Source organism: Saccostrea echinata, unplaced genomic scaffold (genome assembly GCF_033153115.1).
Source record: "Saccostrea echinata isolate AGI-Se365-2 ecotype Australia unplaced genomic scaffold, CSIRO_AGI_Sech_v1 ptg000009l, whole genome shotgun sequence".
Classification (NCBI taxonomy): Eukaryota; Metazoa; Mollusca; class Bivalvia; order Ostreida; family Ostreidae; genus Saccostrea; species Saccostrea echinata.
The window spans coordinates 20337254-20352912 of record NW_026889758.1 but is presented as its reverse complement, the minus strand read 5'-3'; the positions used below and the strand labels follow the sequence as shown (position 1 = coordinate 20352912).

Sequence of the window (15659 nt, the reverse complement as noted above, 5' to 3'; positions counted from 1 at the left end):
CTTAATTCTTTCGGGAGGTGCATGATTCACAAAATGCAGGCACCTAAATCACACAAAGACAGTAATATGTTGGTGAGTGATTAGAATTTTAGAACAACCCTTACCACACAGTGCCCTCCATTTTGACATTGATGATGGCAGTCGTTAATGTCTGTGAAAATAGAGTAATAAACTCAATCAATGTAGTCATTAATAGACCCATCAAATCAGAATCAAATGACATTTAACATTTCATAGATAAATGATTTATAAAATATCCTATTGTATCAACAATATTTGTTGTTACTGCATTTTCACTGACCACACACAATGACGGATGGGCTGCAATAAAGCTTTCCAAATTTTTGCATAAATTTGTTTTGAGATATGGCTGAATGTTTGTAATATTGAAGAAGAAATTGGCAGCTTTTTGAAGCAAATTTGGGGTTTTGTATATTCTATCCCAAAATAAAGTTCTGAACTAAGCTGACAAGAACTGCACCCAAAGTTTACTGGCCAATTACTTGTTCTCAACTTTTATATTCTCATATTTGCTTCCTAAACTTATTTGAACATTTAATTGTCTCAGTATTTGATTCTTAAACTTATATGAATATGGTCCATTTCCTCTCAATGTTGACAACCCCCATATTTTTTAACATAAATTTTTATTAAATTTTCTCAATGAAATAATTTTTGATGTAGTACATGAAATGAGTCAGAAATGCATTAGACAGCACAATTTTTACTCTAAGCTTTGGTCTAGTTCTGAGTCATACATCTTATGAAATTTTGGTCTGCTTGTTCCTTTTCATATCTGTGATATTTTTACACATACTTTGGTCACATTTCTTGCCAGTCCATCCTATCTGACAATGACATTTGTATCCACCCTGTAGATCCTCGCAGGAATGAGCGTTTACACAGGGACTACCACTGCACTCATCTGAGTCAAGCTGACAGTGAGCACCGCCCCACCCCGGGGGACAGAGGCACCTGTAACTGTTGACACCATCGACACATGTGCCGCCATGGAGACAGGGATTTGAAGCACACTCACTGACATCTACAGTACAAAAGTGAATGAAGTGATGATGGAAACCCATGTTTACTATAAATGTCATGTCATTACCCAAAACTAGTCTGAAATTAAATAAACTGCTTTTTATATATATCACACGATTTCAAACCAATTTAGATGAACTCTTGATGGTAACATGATTGTTATTGCATAATACGTCATAGCTTTTCCTCAAGTCACAAAATACCTATATCAATACCATCTATGCTCAGCTATTTCTGTTGAACTATATGAAGGTCATGATAAATTTGACCTTTATTTTTACTTACTGTCTTCACAGAATGCACCTGTCCAGCCAGGGGCACAGGTACAGATAAAACCTCCTGTTGTGTCAATACAGCTGGCACCATTCTTACACGGCTGGGTCGAACATGCATGTTCAGCTGATTAAAAAGTAGATGACTTAATACAAAATCTCAAATTCTGATTAAGATTCTATATCTTCTTCACTGCTTAGGTAACAAGGAGAGAGATAGCTCACCAATTTCACAGTTGACTCCCAAGAACCCCTCAGAGCAGGTGCACTGGTAACTGTCCGGAGCGGTGTTCTTACAAATTCCTCCATTCTGACAGGGATGGTGACGTCCACAATAATTTAAATCTTAAAACAAAAATTCATTTGATTTATAAAATATTATTATATTTATCGTAGGTAAATAATTTACTTTAGAAGTACTTTTTTTTCCTTGTGGTGTTAATTTATGCTATGTATGCTAGCTGTCACAAATTTTCCACAGAAATTTGTCTGAGCATACTTTCAGCACATTGTAGCAATCTTAAGAAATCCACATATTAATTTTCTACCCCCTGGATTGAATCATGACCCCTTGGAAAAAGAGTATGTTTACAGTGCACATGTATATGTGAAATATGAATAAGATATTGCAATCTTTACATTACAATATATTAGCCAAGACAAGGTTTTTATTTATTGTAATTATTTTACTTATGTCTATAGGAAATAAATAATTATTAAACAGACAATACAGAAAATCAACAACACAACTAAGCACTGTATTTCATCCCACCTTAAAAACTTCTATGTAAGTGGGGATAATGAATTTAAATGCAATTGCTATAATACTTTTAAGTGAAAAAGACATGTTTTTCCTTTCACTGTTTTTGATAAATAAAATTTAATTAGTTTTGTTATAGTGTTGCCAATTTCAGAATGTTTGGTTCAGGTAAACCATAAAACTGTCTGCCTCTTTTGTACTGGAGGAGCTTTCAGACCCCTGTGTACTGATAGCCATTTTTTATTTAAATCCCCCCAAAAGCAAAAACTTCAAAAGTTAAAATTGGTCTGTTGAAAGAAGAGTATATTTCTCCAAATCATGCTTAAAATCCCTACTGGGTTTTTTCATTAATATACTACTAAGATATGACATTTTATGGAGGTCAGAAGCTTTCTCTATAAAAGCATGCTGAAATCTACGGTTTGATTTGAATTCCATTTTCTCTTATTTTTCCATGTGGAAAAGCAATCACATGGATCTTTCACCTCTAAGGTCAAAATGCCCTCCCTTCACAGGATAGGCCCATTAGCAAGCAAGTGATGAACCCTCAGCAGTCAAAGAAGTTAGGTGTGGTAAAACACTCATTTCACAGAGAGGGAATGTAAACATAATCATTATAAATTGAATTTTATCCTAAAATTCTTTTTTATCAAGTATAACTTTCTTTATGCACCTTTAAATGCCACAAAGTTTATAACAAATTGAAAATCTCTTGCCTTAAAATCTTCTGATGTAATTTCTTTCAAGTTTTAACAAAGTAAGGAAGACATTAACAGTTATTTGACTCATCAATTCCGACCTCAATATTCCAGCTTTTGATCAGTTTCTGCTGCTTGGTGTTTGATTTCCTTGATGGAAAATTTAATGAAAAATTCAAGGAAATCCTCAGAAATATATGACCATCATCAGTGTCTTCATATTCCTTTCAATATCAGTCAGAAATTGTATTTTATATTTTTTCACAGAAAGCAAGAACTTTTCAGTTAAAGCTGTGAATCTTCCATGCCTTTTTGAAGGGATGCTGGGAATTTTAATGTGATCATTAAATGATAACTATAGCCAATGAAAAACCTGTAAAATCAATCACATGTTGTCTCTGTGTTGTGAATCATCTTCAGAATTGATAAAAATATCATATGACAGTAATAAAAGGCAGATAAATTTGGCCATTAATGTGCACTTTTTATCCACTGACCCTTCTTGACTGCTACAAGAGTAAAATGACTATGGTATTAAGTACATATGTTTCTAGATCCATATGTAGCCTGCACCTTGTATATTATAATAATAATAGTTGTACTTTGATAATCTCTATGGCTGACCTAATTTTGTTCATAATGGTTTTCATTAAATATATATAAGGATAATATTTTTGGCTAGCATGTTTTCGTACTTTCAGCTCTTTATTGAGTTAATCAAAAAAGATTTTCAGATATCTAAGTTTGTTTATGATCATTTTGTGTTTGTGGGTTAACCTTTGATTTGTTCATCTCCTTTAAATTCCTATAGCAACCAAACTTTTTCCAAATCATTCATGAATAAATGTAAATTTCAGTTTCTCAGTTAAGATACCCAAAGATGAGCATTGTTCTTTGTTTGTTCTATTGTTGTTGTTTGTTTGTTTGTTTGTTTTGGTCTCTTGGACATTTACATTTTTTTTTGCCTCCAATGATACATTAGATTGAGTGGCATATTATTTTAGAGCTGTGTGTATTACTCTGTGTGTATTTTGTATGATCAATCAATCTCTTATCTAGGTCAAGATGAATAAGAAAAGACTTACCTTTGTCACACAATATCCCTCCCCAGTTCATGTCACAGACACAGCTCCAGGGGGAACCATTACAGGAACCATGCTTACATCCAGGGTAGGGGATACATAGATCACAGAGAGCACCTTGCCATCCATAGGAGCACCTGTCAGAAATTTATCAATTAAAAGTTAGCATTTATGAATTTATTTCACTAGGTACACCAATAATTTTACAGGTTTATACTGACAGGTAGAATTATTTTATCAGCATTCATTCAATACATATTTCGGATTCTTACTAAAACTTCAATATTTCATTTATAACATTTTATGGTCTTCATGAGTTTTGTGATCTGATGTTTTATAGAAGCAATGTTTCCAAGAAAAATCGGCCAATATAAAAGCAGAAATAAAGTATTCAAAATAGAAATGCAAAGTGTTAATGAATCATGTTCTTCAGAAAACTGCAATTTTTGTATATATATCCCAGGACCCTGACATAGGATAAAACAGACAGATTCTTTATTACAGAAATAATAATCAATTTTGTACATAATATCAACACAAGGTTTGATGTAGACCACTTCAATTAAAAGCTAGACAAATAATTTACTAATTCAATACAGACATTTAATATGGAATAACAAGTGAATGCAAGAATTTATTAATATTTCTGAGATGTTGACAAAAACCGTAATTGTAGATCAGTTGTCAAGTGAGATATTGTTAACAAAAATTATCCACACTTGAGTTGGAGTGATGGAAATACAACAAAGTTGTATCTGAAGTTGGCAAACACTGTAACATGCCATAACTACAGAACAAGCACTGAAGTCTTTGCTTAGGATTTTCTCAAGTTGTGTATTGATAAAATTGTGACTTAAACTGCATTTGATTGCACAGCATCCTGGTTTATGAGGGTTTTTTACTGGATGTCTTGTTGGAACAGGTGCTAAGGTATTCAGGGAGTTCACCAGAAAAAGCTGAATGAAGTCTTACAATGTGAGCCACCCAAAAGGAAAGATCCCACAATAAGAGTACAGAGTAGATGAAGGATGTTCTGTGTATAAAGGCAGTGTTTTACTGGTATACTTGATGCTGTTGTTCTGTATATAAAGGAAATGTTTTACTAGTATACTTGATGATGTTGTTCTGTGTATAAAGGCAATGTTTTTCTGGTATACTTGATGCTGTTGTTCTGTGTATAAAGGCAGTGTTTTTTGTTCTGTATATAAAGGCAATGTTTTAATGGTATACTTGATGCTGTTGTTCTGTATATAAAGGCAGTGTTTTACTGGTATACTTGATGCTGTTGTTCTGTATATAAAGGCAATGTTTTACTGGTATACTTGATGCTGTTGTTCTGTGTATAAAGGCAATGTTTTACTGGTATACTTGATGCTATTGTTCTGTATGTAAAGGCAGTGTTTTACTGGTATACTTGATGCTGTTGTTCTGTATATAAAGGCAATGTTTTACTGGTATACTTGATGCTGTTGTTCTGTATATAAAGGCAGTGTTTTACTGGTATACTTGATGCTGTTGTTCAGTATATAAAGGCAATGTTTTACTGGTATACTTGATGCTGTTGTTCTGTGTATAAAGGCAATGTTTTTCTGGTATACTTGATGCTGTTGTTCTGTGTATAAAGGCAGTGTTTTACTGGTATACTTGACGCTGTTGTTCTGTATATAAAGGCAATGTTTTACTGGTATACTTGATGCTGTTGTTCTGTATATAAAGGCAATGTTTTACTGGTATACTTGATGCTATTGTTCTGTATATAAAGGCAGTGTTTTCCTGGTATACTTGACGCTGTTGTTCTGTATATAAAGGCAATGTTTTCCTGGTATACTTGATGCTGTTGTTCTGTGTATAAAGGCAATGTTTTACTGGTATACTTGATGCTATTGTTCTGTATGTAAAGGCAGTGTTTTACTTGTATACTTGATGCTGTTGTTCTGTATATAAAGGCAATGTTTTACTGGTATACTTGATGCTGTTGTTCTGTGTATAAAGGCAATGTTTTTCTGGTATACTTGATGCTGTTGTTCTGTGTATAAAGGCAGTGTTTTACTGGTATACTTGACGCTGTTGTTCTGTATATAAAGGCAATGTTTTACTGGTATACTTGATGCTGTTGTTCTGTATATAAAGGCAATGTTTTCCTGGTATACTTGATGCTGTTGTTCTGTATATAAAGGCAGTGTTTTCCTGGTATACTTGACGCTGTTGTTCTGTATATAAAGGCAATGTTTTCCTGGTATACTTGATGCTGTTGTTCTGTGTATAAAGGCAATGTTTTACTGGTATACTTGATGCTGTTGTTCTGTATATAAAGGCAATGTTTTACTGGTATACTTGATGCTGTTGTTCTGTGTATAAAGGCAATGTTTTTCTGGTATACTTGATGCTGTTGTTCTGTGTATAAAGGCAGTGTTTTACTGGTATACTTGACGCTGTTGTTCTGTATATAAAGGCAATGTTTTACTGGTATACTTGATGCTGTTGTTCTGTGCATAAAGGCAATGTTTTCCTGGTATACTTGATGCTGCTATGAAAGTACAATATGCACTCCCACTTTTTCAAGGCAGTTCATGACTTTTGCCCATCTTTGATTGCCCTTTGTAAATGTTCACACGATAGAAGATCCACCCAATGATTAGAGACCATAGTTACACTGATGATGACCTTCACTTGAATGAACAAGTTTTCAATTATTGTTAAAAAAAATTGGTCAAGATCAGTTTAGTATAGAATGTCTTGGATCCTATGCACATAACAGCAGAAACTCAATCCTAATCTTTTTTTTCCAGACCAAACTAAAGCTCTTTTAAACAGAAAGGTCAAAAGGTTGCATATTGATATATTCAAAAAACCAGGGACATTAACAACCAGAACACTGAAAGGTTAGTACATATGAGAAAAAAATATTTTCTTCTATCAGAAATTGGTTTATCCCTATTTAGATTTGAAAAGCATTATAAACACAACCATAAGTGTGCAAATTTGAAAAGAATGAATTCTTGCTGTATACATATTGCAGTTTGTTTTATTTTTGGAAGTGTTTTGTCATTTGTATTTTTTTTTTAATGTACTTCATCACAGACACCAGGCTGCACTCTATCACATGCAGATTTAAAAATAATCTCTTACGATCAATTAAAAATAATGAAATTCAAGAAATCAGAAAATAATTAATTACATCACAATGTACTTGAGAGCCCAAGTGTACGCACATCAATCAACTGAGGGACTGTACATCATGTAAATATAATTCTCATTTGCCAGATTTTTATATTATACACACGCACACACACACACACACATATTATTATATAAAGTCACTTTGTGTGCAATGGCGCTGTTAACACAAATTACATCTTCTCTGTACCAAGTCGTAAAATTTCACTGTCTCTTTCTTACAATCAAATGAACAATTTCACATGTAATTGGTCCCCTTCAATACAAAAAAGCACAAAGTGAAACTTTTCCATAATAGCACTTGTTTATTGAAAATATATAGCAGCATGTTGTTCCAGTGGTGTGGGTTTATTATAGGCCCCATCATTTGTATAGAGCATACAGAAGGGGGAGATATGGTCATTATATGCTACGGTAATCTGGATACACAAGGATGAACTAGAATCGTTTGTATCCACGCTTCAGTAATTTTCTCACGGGAAAAGTGAAGTTTAAGAAATGACAGTGAGATATAATGACTTAAAAGTTTTACCTATCCTAGCTGTGTCGACAGGTGACAGCAGGCCTCACCTGTGCAAAACAAGTTGGCCTTTATGATACATGTTATGTATTTTATACCCAACAGGGCAAGTTTTGAATTTCAAGACTCAGGTTATACCTTTATGTTGCTTTTATCTCCCATATCTTACTTAGTGGACACTCTTGGGACTTGCAATTTTAAATCAGTTATGTTCCAATTAAGTTTCAGGTTTTCTGTAGCACCGAAAAATATTCAATAGAAAAAGAAATTATTCAATGTGAGGAAATGTCAAAGATATTTAAAAACGGAAACAATTTCCAATCTAACGAAAAGATGATGTCGGTACATTTTATTCAATTAGCAGTATGCAATGTAATCGTTAACAGAATTGATGGCGGTAATTCAGAGAATTCAAACGATTCAAAATACTAGATATTGATCATAAAGGATATTTTCCCATTATAATGTTTGCCTCTAACAAAAATGACCTAATGCATCTTTACTGACAACCTAAAAACACAACGAACTGTAATGTTTATACCACACATCAAAAGTATTCAGGTATTCACCTATTTGAGAGAGCATGCTTTCATCACCTTGGAAATCTTTGTACAAGTTAGAGACAGATTACAGCAAAGTTTATTAAACTTTTTAATGATTTGAAAATTAAGGGTTAATGTGGCTTTTTATATCTCTACTTTCTATGCCCAGTTTTAGTTTTGATCACTGGGTAGGAAATTGTACTTTCAAACATTCTTTTGAACCTGTATCATTTAAATAAAGCCTGAATGATATAATAAGGGAATCTATGGCCAGATTGATCAGTTATCACGCAGGTCATTAATTCAATAATTGCTTCAGTCTTTTGGTAGCCATCACTTGAGCTACAGAGCATGCTGGTGTTGGTGGCTCCAATGGTAGTTGTTATACAAAGGACCAAAGGGATCAGTGGGGTAATTAGCCACCCCATGTTTAAATGTCCATATATATGTACCCTAAGTAAGGGATGATGGAGTGTAATATCAGTAGGGACTTAGAAAGTCAAGAGAAAGATCAGAGAAAGAGGAATGTTGACATAGTGTGGGAAAATCTCTAAAATCTGTCAGATTTGACAAGATTTAACCACCATTTCCTAGTCTGAATTAATTCTAAAGATGTACAGTGTCAAGTCAATGAATGCTCAAATATACAACAGCATAATTAGAATATCATCCTTGCATGCTAATTCATCATATGTCTATACTTAGCTCATGAAAGAATCTCATACTGGGGTAAGACACATATTAATAAAGTATTAAAATAATGTATCTGATTCATTAAAAAAATTATTGATTCAAAATACAGTTAAATTTTTGCTTAACATTTTCCTTCAAGTAATATCCAACATTACAACAATACAGTGTAACTTGAGACTTCTCTGGTAGTGGATTACACACTGCTGTCTACATCATGTTTAGGGCCCATACAAATAGATTTCAAAAGGAGACAGGGTCACTACTGAAATGACAAACCTGTGTGAGTCTGTTGGAAATAGGAGAATCACAAAGAAAGGATCTTCTTACAGGTCAGGGGTCAAATTCAAAGCAGATATCACACCTCGACCTCCACAGCAAAGGAGGACAAAGAAAGGATCTTCTTACAGGTCAGGGGTCAAAATCAAAGCAGATATCACACCTTGACCTCCACAGCAAAGGAGCTAGGACATGAAATTGCCTTTGGATTTTTGAACAATTAAAATTGTGTTTTATACTTTAAAAGATATTACTGTTTAAAAATTACATTCTTACAGATTTTAAGAAGATCTTTTTAATCTTGTGTGCTTTTCTTGATGTTTTTGAGGATTCTATCATGATTTTTTTTACCTTTTTAGCCAACCTCAGTGAAGTTGGGGGAAGCTTACGTAATATCCTTGGTGTCGACATCAGTGTTTTCATAGGCATCCAAGGTGAAAGTTTTAAAAGTGTTTTTATTTTAAAGTATTTCTTTGCCTTATATTAATCAGAGATACATGAACAATCCTTCTACTTTGTTTCATTGTACCATTCAAGGTTTCAGATTGCTGCAATTTCAGCTAAAAAATGACCGAGTTAATGTTTTTGGAGCTGGTTAAATTTGTTGGAGCAGGGTAAAGTTTTTGAAGCAGGTCTCATTTCTAAGTAACTATAAGCCCTATATTGACCAAACTTGCATGAATGACACATCTAAGGATGCACACTACTGGACTTGCTTTGGATGCTGGAACTTAATACCTTTTTCCAGATGAGTGACGAGGTTAAATTTTTTGGAACAGGATCATTCTAAAGTAACTATTTGCCCTACCTGGACCAACCTGCATGGATGATGCATTTAAGGATGCACACTATGGGACTTGCTTCAGATGCTGAATTTGACCTACATTTTCTGGATGAATGACCAGGTAAAAGTTTTTGTAGCAGGTTCATTCTAAAGTGACTATAAGCCCTTTGCTAGCCAACTTTGCACTGAAAATACATTTATTGATGCATACTACCAGAGTTGCTTTAGATGCTGGATTTGTCCAACGTTTTCCAGATGAGTGACCAGATTTAAGTTTTTGTAGCAGATTCATTCCAGTGTAACTTCAAGCCCTACCTATACCAAACTTGCATGGATGTTGCATCAAGGGTTGAGCACTCTTAAACTGCTTCAGATCTTCTTATATTTTCTGGATGAGTGACTCATTTAAAGTTTTTAGACTAGTTCATTCCCAAGTAACTGTATGCCGTATCAGACCAAAATTGCATAAATGTTGCATCTAGGGATATACACTACTAGATTATTAGTTAAGTGTGAGACTTTGCCTTAATTATAGATAACATTGATATTTCATTGAGGTGAACTCTTTTATCTCTGATTACCTATGTTTTCTCTGTTTTCCTAAAAGTTAAGATGAGAATATGATTTTGTATTAGAATTGTTTATGTATAATATAAATCAAAGAACTTGATTCACTCAATGCACAAAATGGCTTCATTAATTACAAATGAATCAAATTGTTAAACCTCCTCTGGTGATGACAGTTCTTATTTATTGGGTTTAAAAGTTACAAACATCTTAAAATGTCAAGACCCAAATAACATCTGTGCCACATGATCTTGAACTTTTCTCAATTATGACAGATTTCCATGTTATGAGCAGTTTCATACTAAGCTTGTCTTCCTAATGTTCTTTGGTTACAGAGTCATGCCTTTTAAAATTTTATGCCTTCAAAACATTGGACCTTGACATTGTCTAAATGACAGAAACTCCTGGGTCATGACAGCTACGTAGCTCTACCTAGCCACTAGTATCTTGAATGATATGCTAGCCTAGCCAAAACAAGCATTAATTCATACAGTCTGTTCAGTACGACCTATATATCTAACCTAGCAACTATAAGGCTACATGTAGCTGCTACGATCTTGAACACAGCCCAGGTTATTAAATATACATGAACCATTTGGAATTAAACAACCTTCAGGGATCTAAATTATTCCATTGCAAAGCTTTGGTATGGACAGAACCTTTACATATCCAAATTCAATGATGTTAACCTTATCCAAATTCCTTGGTACAGGGTCTTTGCACAGCTTAAGGTCACAAGCAATGTTTGTGTCAGATATTAATTATCTTTCAAGGATTCTCCTTTTGTCAGAACCCAATAAAAAATGTTACACTTCTCATCATCACCTTGACCTTTTTCTAAAAGACTGTACATGTAGCTCTAGGTCATGATGCTCCCTGGTCACAAAGCAACTTTTGTGATGAGCTTCTCAAGTTTTATTCCATTTCATTTTGTGATAAGAACTAGCATTTTACTCTCCTGAACCCTTTGACCTTGACTTCTCCCAAATAGCCTTGAACTCAAATATGTTACACCCTCTGGTCATAATCAACCTTGATTAAATACATGTAAGTCTCTGATTCTTCTGATTCTTAAAGTTTTAACTTGTCACTTTAATAATACTCACTTAAGCCTTTGTGGAAGGTACAGCTGTCAACTGTTTGAATTTTTTATAAATCAGGGTTGTCCCTAAGGATTGAAATAGCAGGGGCCATTAAAAAGTAGAAGGGGTTCTGGGGTTCTTCCTCTAATAGGAGATTGATGGGAAATATCAGAATAACCGGTGGATTACGTCATTATAGGCGGGGAAATTCCCCAGTCCCCAGGCCTTAGGGACAACCCTGTAAATCATCTGAAAATACAGCTAAACTAGATTATAACAAACATGGATATAGTGAATTTTAAGCTATAGCAAATTTTTATGTCCCTGCTAAATCCTTCTATATATATATACAAATTTATGGTTATAACAAAGTAAATTTTACACCCTTGCTATTGAAATATTAATTTTTTTTTCCATTCATAAAGCAAATCATCGTAACAATTTCACTCAAGATAGTTTGGAGATATTCACCTTGTATTTTATTACAAACAGCTTAGTCAAGTGTTCACTGGCAAAACTAGCTCAACACTAGCTTTGTATCACAAAACTTGAGTATGTGTTGAGGTTATAATTATGGCTAATTTAAAATCTTTTCCACAATTATATATAAAAAGCTTAATCCATATGTGCCATGTACTGCTCAGGTTAACAATATGTTTTTTTCTTTGTGCTGTGACAATAATTATTTAGAATATAATATATTTTTACAATGTTTTGAAGTTCCTCAAATACTTCTTATCTTATAGTTTAATTTAGACCACTATGCATTGATGATATTTTAAAAAAATCATTCTTGAAATGATTTGTCTAATATCTATAAATATAAAGTTTACATTGTTTAATTTAAATATTTTTTTTATGATAATATTATAAACTGAAATTTATTTATATTTGATTTTTTTTATTCTAATGCATGCATCAGTCTAGATTTTGTTTATCTCTGGGAACATAGGACAAAGAAATAGCAACCCATTTCAATCTTTATATCAATCTCAAGGTAACATTTTCAAACATATTTTCTTTAAAAAAAATTCATTTGTACTTTTCTTTGTTAACAAATGGATTTTTTAAATACAATGTTTGCTTGTTATCAGATCTTCCAAATAAATATTCAAATTTAATGTCTTATTTTAATGATGGTTCTAAGACGCACCAAATTTAAAACCATTTCTCGAATAACATTAAGTGTATGATAATACAATTTAGAGCGAGGACTATTAGAGAATTGTGCAGAATAATCTGTAAACCTTCCCTAAGGATAGACAGTTTTCAGGTTCACTTTCATAAATCATTTATGATGAGCAAAGAAAATGTGGGAAAATTGTGTAAACTAAGATACTATATGGTAATTTATGAAATTTTATTATAGGGCCCCTTGAGAGTACAGATTCTCATTAAATGAATAAATAATGCATATGCAGATGATTAGTTGTGGAATAACCGCTAGCAAATCTATTTTGTGATTGAAGTTGCAAAAAGTTTGAATTTAACTAGTCCTTTATAAAGAGTTTAAAAATGAACAAGTGCGTTTTTTCTTGAAGCATATTTCTTTAATGCCAGAAAAAAGAAAGTTACAGTTTCTTATACTTTTTGGACGTTAACATGAAGTCAATTTTACCATAAAAACTTTCAATAAACCTGTTCAACAAACTGATATCAATTGAGGTATCCTGTCTAAATAATTTTCAGTGAAAGAAAGATTAATAGTCATCATTTGTCATGATTGATAATAATAAAAAGTAAACATAGCATCCTTTGAAAGGCCCCAAAGTTGACATATATGTTCCCCAATTTAAGGAAGCGCAATTTGTAATTAAAAAGAGTGAGGTGTCAGTCTAATGACTTGGAAGCGTGGGAAAAGTCAAATTCAACTCCAGGTAAAGTTAGATGGCCCCAAGCTTCTCGTGTGTGAAATTTACCTGTCGCAGATTGACAAAAATGACGGCCAAAAATCTCATTTTAACAACTAAGTTTGTGTCTACTGATGTTTACTTATACGGGAAAATGCTTTATGAAAATATCTTCAATTTAGAGGAAAGCATGAGAATTACGGACAAAATTATTTTTTTAAATGAATAAAATTTAATATACATGTAATTTATAATTCAGACATGTGTAATCATGCAATTCTTACATTTCTCAACATTATACAATTAGAAGAGATTTTTTTCCATCTGTGGGAAGTACTAATTTTGTTAAGAAACAAATTTCAAGTGCTTTTGGGGTTAGATTTTAGATTTTTTTTTTGTTTTTTTTTTGTTTTTTGTTTTTTTTGAGAAAAAATTTAATTATTCATATTCTTACAAACATATATCAAATAAAATGAAAAAAAAGTACTTTAATATGAAAGCAACTTGAGAATGTATATTTTTAAATTTAAGAAGGAAATAAAGTGGACAATAAAACCGCATTGCTTCACAATGAGCAGTGAGAAGTAGATGATGCTATTATTTGCTAGATATAATCTCTGAAATGATAGCCTACACGAGACACTTTCTCAAGACGGTCTCGCTTCAGAGAAAACCACTTATTAAATGAGTCAATTGACAAGAAGTTAAGCTGTCTGATGACAACAACCACAAGATAATTTCATCCCCCCCCCCCCCCCCCCCCGATTTAAATCTCTGATACAGATAGATATTGAACCATGTATTTTTTATTCACTCTAGTAAACCTACTGGTTCACAATCAAGTCCCATCTTTATGGTGACTGAAAGAAGGCCATTTACTCCAACTGAGGATTACCAGTTGAAAAGACAATTAAATGGGTCATTACAAATGTTAATATAATTCAGTCGTAAAAAATATATTCAGATTTTTTTTTATCATAAATATCATAAATATTTACTCTTAAATATCTATGTCACCACTAGGACAATAAAAGCTTTAAGTGAATTTTTGGGAATATCTGTCATTTATGATACAGAATTTTGTTTTCAATTTGATCAAAAGTTATTGTTCATTAAATCAATTAATAAATTTGTACCGGTACATTTGAGAAAATATACTGTGTACATGCAGCTTTATATTTTCATGTGGTTTTTCTATTTTCTTTGTAGAATAAAACTGAAAACATCAATGAAGTGATAATCTATATAGGAACAGAAAATTGCAAATTCAGAAACAAGGAAAAAACTAATAATTGTTTAATGGACCTGGAAATAACCATACTGATTCAGGATTGAATAGAAATGAGCAATGGCTTTTTGAAGTACATGTACTTCATAATTCAGTACATGTATCAATTTATAATGGTGTATTGTATGTACATTTCATTAAAGAAAAATTTGCTTCATATGCGTTTAATACCTGTCTTATTTTAGGGTCATTTTAATTACACTCTTTGCACTTTTATTTATGTTTCTGACATCTTAGCCATTTCAAATACTTAACTAAAGAAATGTTTCTTAATGATAGATTTTGAGTCCAATATATTGCTTTCTTGATCTATACATTCTGTACCAAAGTATTTAAAACAGTTCAAATCAAAAATCAAGAAATGAAACAGGAGAAAAAAAAAATGAATGCCAAAGTTTGCAGTGTAATTTTACAGAGAAAACAACTTTGGATTTTTTAAAAAGTCTTTATTTGCAAGCATGCAAAAGATATTAGGATAACTTTGGAATTTGTGTATGAAAATTTGGTGATTCTGCTTTAAACTTTTTTTACTTTTTTTTCCAACTGCTGAAATATTGTCATTGAGATGATAAGCTTCTTGTGTCAAACCTTCATGATCTGTGACTTCAACATGGCATCAATAATTATTTGCTTTATAGCACTGGATTTTATTAGAAATTAACATCTTTTTGAAAAGAAAAGCAAACCAAAACAAACAACAGCAAGAAAATAAATTTTGAAAAAAGGTCCAAACTGTGGCCAAACAAATGATTAACCACCAAACCTGCACTTTACTTTTTAGAGGGGGGAAGAACAAAGAATTCAAGCATTTGCTCATGCTTGTACAACCTCACATAATTTGAAATAGCTGTAAAAGAATTGACCTACCTGCACTCCCCCGGGGAATCGCATGATCCGTGGCTGCATCCTGTCTTGCATATGGCTAAAAGAAGAAAGGAGCACATGTAGGCAATAGGAAGCACTAAGCATATTCTTTTGGTGGCCTCAGCCATTATGTAAGGTCACTTAACACTGATTTAATTTA

General features: G+C 32.7%; 1 protein-coding gene across 1 annotated transcript in view; it reads right to left on the bottom strand.

The window, feature by feature from the left end:
* Positions 1–15659, bottom strand: part of LOC133181981 (protein jagged-1b-like) — a 45758-nt gene that overhangs the window by 9202 nt on the left and 20897 nt on the right. Inside the window, exons 4-9 of the mRNA XM_061316658.1 lie at positions 15503–15557; positions 3860–3993; positions 1542–1661; positions 1330–1443; positions 818–1045; positions 105–151 (exon numbers count right to left, since the gene is read on the bottom strand). Coding sequence (XP_061172642.1) covers positions 105–151; positions 818–1045; positions 1330–1443; positions 1542–1661; positions 3860–3993; positions 15503–15557 — 698 coding nt within the window. The remainder of the gene's footprint in view (positions 1–104; positions 152–817; positions 1046–1329; positions 1444–1541; positions 1662–3859; positions 3994–15502; positions 15558–15659) is intronic.